Here is a 4,191-nt window from a genome sequence, read left to right as displayed (position 1 = left end):
GCGACGGCCCACCTGTCATGGTCCCTGTATATAGACGTTCTGATGCAAGATTGGACGTGTATATGAAGGAATCTTTTTAGACCATTGTCTATATGAATTTATAGACATCTAAATATACACATGCTATTGGAAATGTTCTTACGTAGAGGATGAAGAAAACTCTAAGCTATACCTACTTGTGCGGTGCATGCCTACCCCGGACCACCTCAGGTTCGGCGGAAAAGTCGAACACATGTACACTCCGGTGCTTGGCATATGCAGACCGCTAGCTAGAGAACGACGGCCTGGATTGACGTGGACGAATCATGCATACCGGCCCAGTCGTTGAAGAGGACTATTCAGACTTATCACCAACAGAAGTGCCAACAGAAAGATGGATGTAGTGTACACATGCTATTCTACTTTCTGGCTTGATAGTCAAAGGCTCTTCCCTCATCTCGGAGTCGGAGGGGGAATTGTAACCACGTGTGTACGTGTTGCCTAGTGGTTGCCGTCTAGATCAGTCTGATTTAGACAATTTCAGAAAGATGTTCAGACTTCAGCGTCGATCGGGAGACGACCTTTCCGTATCTAGGAAGAAAATTGAACCTCTTGGACCTCTTTCTCTTCGATTGCAGCCGTAGATGGTGATGTATCTCTTGCTTGCGACTTAGCAAAATTCCTAAATTTTACGGATTTACCTTACCTCTGAGTAGCGCATCGATCGCGAAAATCATGGGCAGTTGTTTGCCACTGTCGGGCGCACATACAGCAGTAGTACTACTTAGATAGCCACACCAGTAGTTGTTTATCAACAAGCAAATACATTAATCTTTTTCCTTGCCAGAGCTCGAGACATGGCTCCGAAGGAGCACATCTTCCTCCTCCTACGTCCTGCCATCCCACTCCTCGTTCTGCTTCCCCTTGTTGCATCCACAACCAGCAACCACAGTTTCAGTTTCCTATACCATGGCTTCTCTGGTGTCAACCTCACCCTCGACGGCAACGCCATGGTCACGCCGGACGGGCTCCTCGAACTCACCAACGACACCATCAACCTCGGCCACGCCTTCTACCCGACCCCGCTGAGCCTGAGCGGGTCGCCCAACGGCACGGTGCGGTCCTTCTCCCTCAGCTTCGCGTTCGCCATCCTCTCCGTCCACGACGGCATAAGCGCCGACGGCATGGCCTTCTTCGTCGCCCCTACCAAGAACCTCTCCAACACGTGGGCGCAGTACATGGGCCTCCTCAACAGCGGCAACAACGGCAACGCCAGCAACCACATGTTCGCCGTTGAGCTCGACACCACCCAAAACGAGGAGTTCCAGGACATGGACAACAACCACGTTGGCATCGACATCAACAGCCTCAACTCCTTGCAGGCCTACCGCACTGGGTACTACGACGACGGGAGTGGATCCTTCAACAACCTGACCCTTATCAGCGGCAAGGCGATGCAGGTATGGGCTGACTATGATGGGGAGTCCACGCAGATCAACGTGTTCTTGGCTCCTCTCGGATTCGCTAAGCCGGTGAGGCCACTGCTTTCGTCTCCCTATAACCTCTCCACAGTTCTGAGAGAACCATCCTACATCGGCTTCGCAGCCACAACCGGCGCAATTAGCACGATCCACTGCGTTCTAGGCTGGAGCTTCGCCATGAACGGCCCTGCTCCAGCCATCGACACATCCAAGCTCCCAAAGCTACCACGTCTTGGCCCAGAGCCTCGCTCCAAGGTCCTGGAGATCACCCTGCCTATTGCCACGGCCACGTTCGTCCTTGTAGTGGGAACTGTCATCATTCTGTTTCTTCGCAAGAGATTCAGGTACAGGGAGCTGCGGGAAGATTGGGAGGTCGATTTCGGGCCGCACCGCTTCTCCTTCAAGGACCTGTTCCATGCGACGGAAGGGTTCAAGGAAAAGAACCTGCTTGGCGTGGGCGGGTTCGGCAAGGTGTACAAAGGGACCCTCCCAAAGTCCAAACTGAAAATAGCGGTGAAGAGGGTGTCGCACGAGTCGAGGCAAGGGATGAAAGAATTCATCGCGGAGGTTGTCAGTATCGGCCGGCTCAGACACCGCAACCTTGTGCCCCTGCTAGGCTATTGCCGGAGGAAAGGTGAACTTCTTTTGGTTTATGACTACATGTCAAATGGAAGCCTCAATCAGTATCTATACTCTGAAGATGGCAAGCCATCACTGAATTGGGAGGAGAGGTTACATATTATCAAGGGTGTCGCGTTCGGATTGTTTTACCTTCACGAGAAGTGGGAGAAAGTTGTCATACACCGAGACGTCAAGCCGAGCAACGTGCTTCTGGACAGTGAAATGAATGCAAGACTGGGTGACTTTGGTCTCTCAAGGTTGTACGACCATGGCACTGATCCACAAACCACTCATATGGTTGGAACCATGGGATACCTGGCGCCTGAGTTCGTACGCACGGGGAAGGCATCCGCTCTTACAGACGTGTTTGCATTCGGCATATTTCTCCTAGAGGTCACTTCTGGGCAGAGGCCTATCAAGCAGAACCCATTTGGCAACAAGCACACATTGGTCGACTGGGTTATAGAGCGCTGGCACAACGGATCGCTCATGGATACCGTGGATCCGAGACTGCAGGGTCACTACGGCGTTGATGATGCATCTTTGGTACTGAAGCTAGGACTTCTGTGCTCGCACCCTTTTACTAGCGCAAGGCCCACAATGCGGCAAGTCATGCAGTACCTGGAAGGTGATACACCACTCCCGGAGCTAACACCAGCACACTTCAGCTTCACTATGCAGGCCTTGACGCAAAACAGAGGATTGGAGTCACCAAACTTGCAATATCCTCAGTTATCGACGAGTTTTGCCACTTTTTCCGACCTTTCAGGAGGAAGATAACATATACATATACGGTATTTAGTGTTATCGTGTCTCTTAGATGTTAAAACATCTACTTCCTTCTTTCGCAAAAAAAAAAAGTACTTTCTTGTGCATTTCGTCTGGATAGATACTATATTCTAATGTATTAGAACACTAGCTAGGGAGTATATTAAACATTTACTTCACTTCAGATGTTACTCTGGATGACTATGTTCAGCTTAATTACTCACGGAGTTAATTAATCAATCGTCCGTATGTTCTACACGGTTCCAGTCTGAAACTACTCGGTGTATGTAAGCACCTAGCATGTACTTTCTCTGTTCCTAAATATAAGTCTTTGGAGAGATTCCACTATGGACCACATACGGAGTAAAATAAGTGAATCTACACTCTGAAATGCATCTATATACATCCGTATGTGATCCATAGTGAAATCTCTACAAAGACTTATATTTAGGAACGGAGGGAGTACATGTGAACTCATGAATTTTACACAAAGTTTCTGTTTGTGCTTGTTTGGAATTCCTTTGAGAAACAATGAGAGTTCACTAACTGAATGGATTACATCGGCTTGTAATTTGTCTGTAACATCATGGCCCTTGGGCCAGTTTGAGTAATATATATAGGTGGCAGTGGCGTAGATTGAAAGAAATCTTAGGAGGGCGAAGATACATTTATTAGTCCCTAATGGTATGGATTAAATCACTTATATTTGAAGTGTCGATCTTGTGTACCATAAACTTTGCAATTCTACAAAAGGGTCTGCGTAAGGCCTGCTTCAAATCTGCTCGCCACACATCATCGCTTTGATTAGGCAGATATTGCCAAATATGTTGACACAGTGCTGGATACCGTTCCAAGAATTCAATCCCTCAGAATAAGACTTGAATTGTTTGAGTTTGATGTCATTGTTCTTTATGACTTTGATGTTCAAACTGGAGTAACAAGAGAGGAGGCCGAGCATTCATTAGCTTCACCACATTCACCTCTATTTCTTTTGTATAAAATGAATCAACAGTACAGTAGCATTCCCCTGAACCATGGCTAGCTTCGGTCCTTTATAAACAACAAATTTGCCTAGTGCAAAATCTCTGACCTAACTAGAATTCCCCCCACCCCCACTAATTAATGCAGCGGAAAACTAGGAATGGAACTGGATAAAATTACCGACTGGGGAGGGCGAGTAGACTGCTCTTGCTGCTCACTGGCTCACCGCGCCCAGCGCCGGCGTCGCCGTGATGCTGAGCGCGGCCGCGACGAGGCGTTGAGGCCTCTGGCCATCTGACGGGCTGGAGAACGGACGCCCGCGGCGGGTTTGCCGCTGTCCGGTACGCCCGAACGCGTCTGC

The 4,191-nt window shown here is 48.9% G+C and overlaps 1 protein-coding gene across 1 annotated transcript; it reads left to right on the top strand.

The window, feature by feature from the left end:
* The first annotated feature begins 775 nt into the window (after positions 1–775).
* Positions 776–3,107, top strand: LOC123077379 (L-type lectin-domain containing receptor kinase SIT2). The gene has a single exon (XM_044499650.1). The coding sequence runs from the start codon at positions 837–839 to the stop codon at positions 2,859–2,861; it is 2,025 nt and encodes a 674-aa protein (XP_044355585.1). The 5' UTR covers positions 776–836; the 3' UTR covers positions 2,862–3,107.
* Positions 3,108–4,191: the final 1,084 nt, after the last annotated feature.

The sequence above is a fragment of the Triticum aestivum genome, chromosome 3D (genome assembly GCF_018294505.1).
Source record: "Triticum aestivum cultivar Chinese Spring chromosome 3D, IWGSC CS RefSeq v2.1, whole genome shotgun sequence".
NCBI classification, from domain to species: Eukaryota; Viridiplantae; Streptophyta; class Magnoliopsida; order Poales; family Poaceae; genus Triticum; species Triticum aestivum.
The sequence above is the reverse complement of the archived record's forward strand: the minus strand, read 5'-3'. Positions and strand labels throughout refer to the sequence as shown.

Bases quoted from the DNA above. Each gene is read 5' to 3' on its own strand.
- LOC123077379 (XM_044499650.1), top strand. From the start codon at position 837: ATGGCTCCGAAGGAGCACATCTTCCTCCTCCTACGTCCTGCCATCCCA.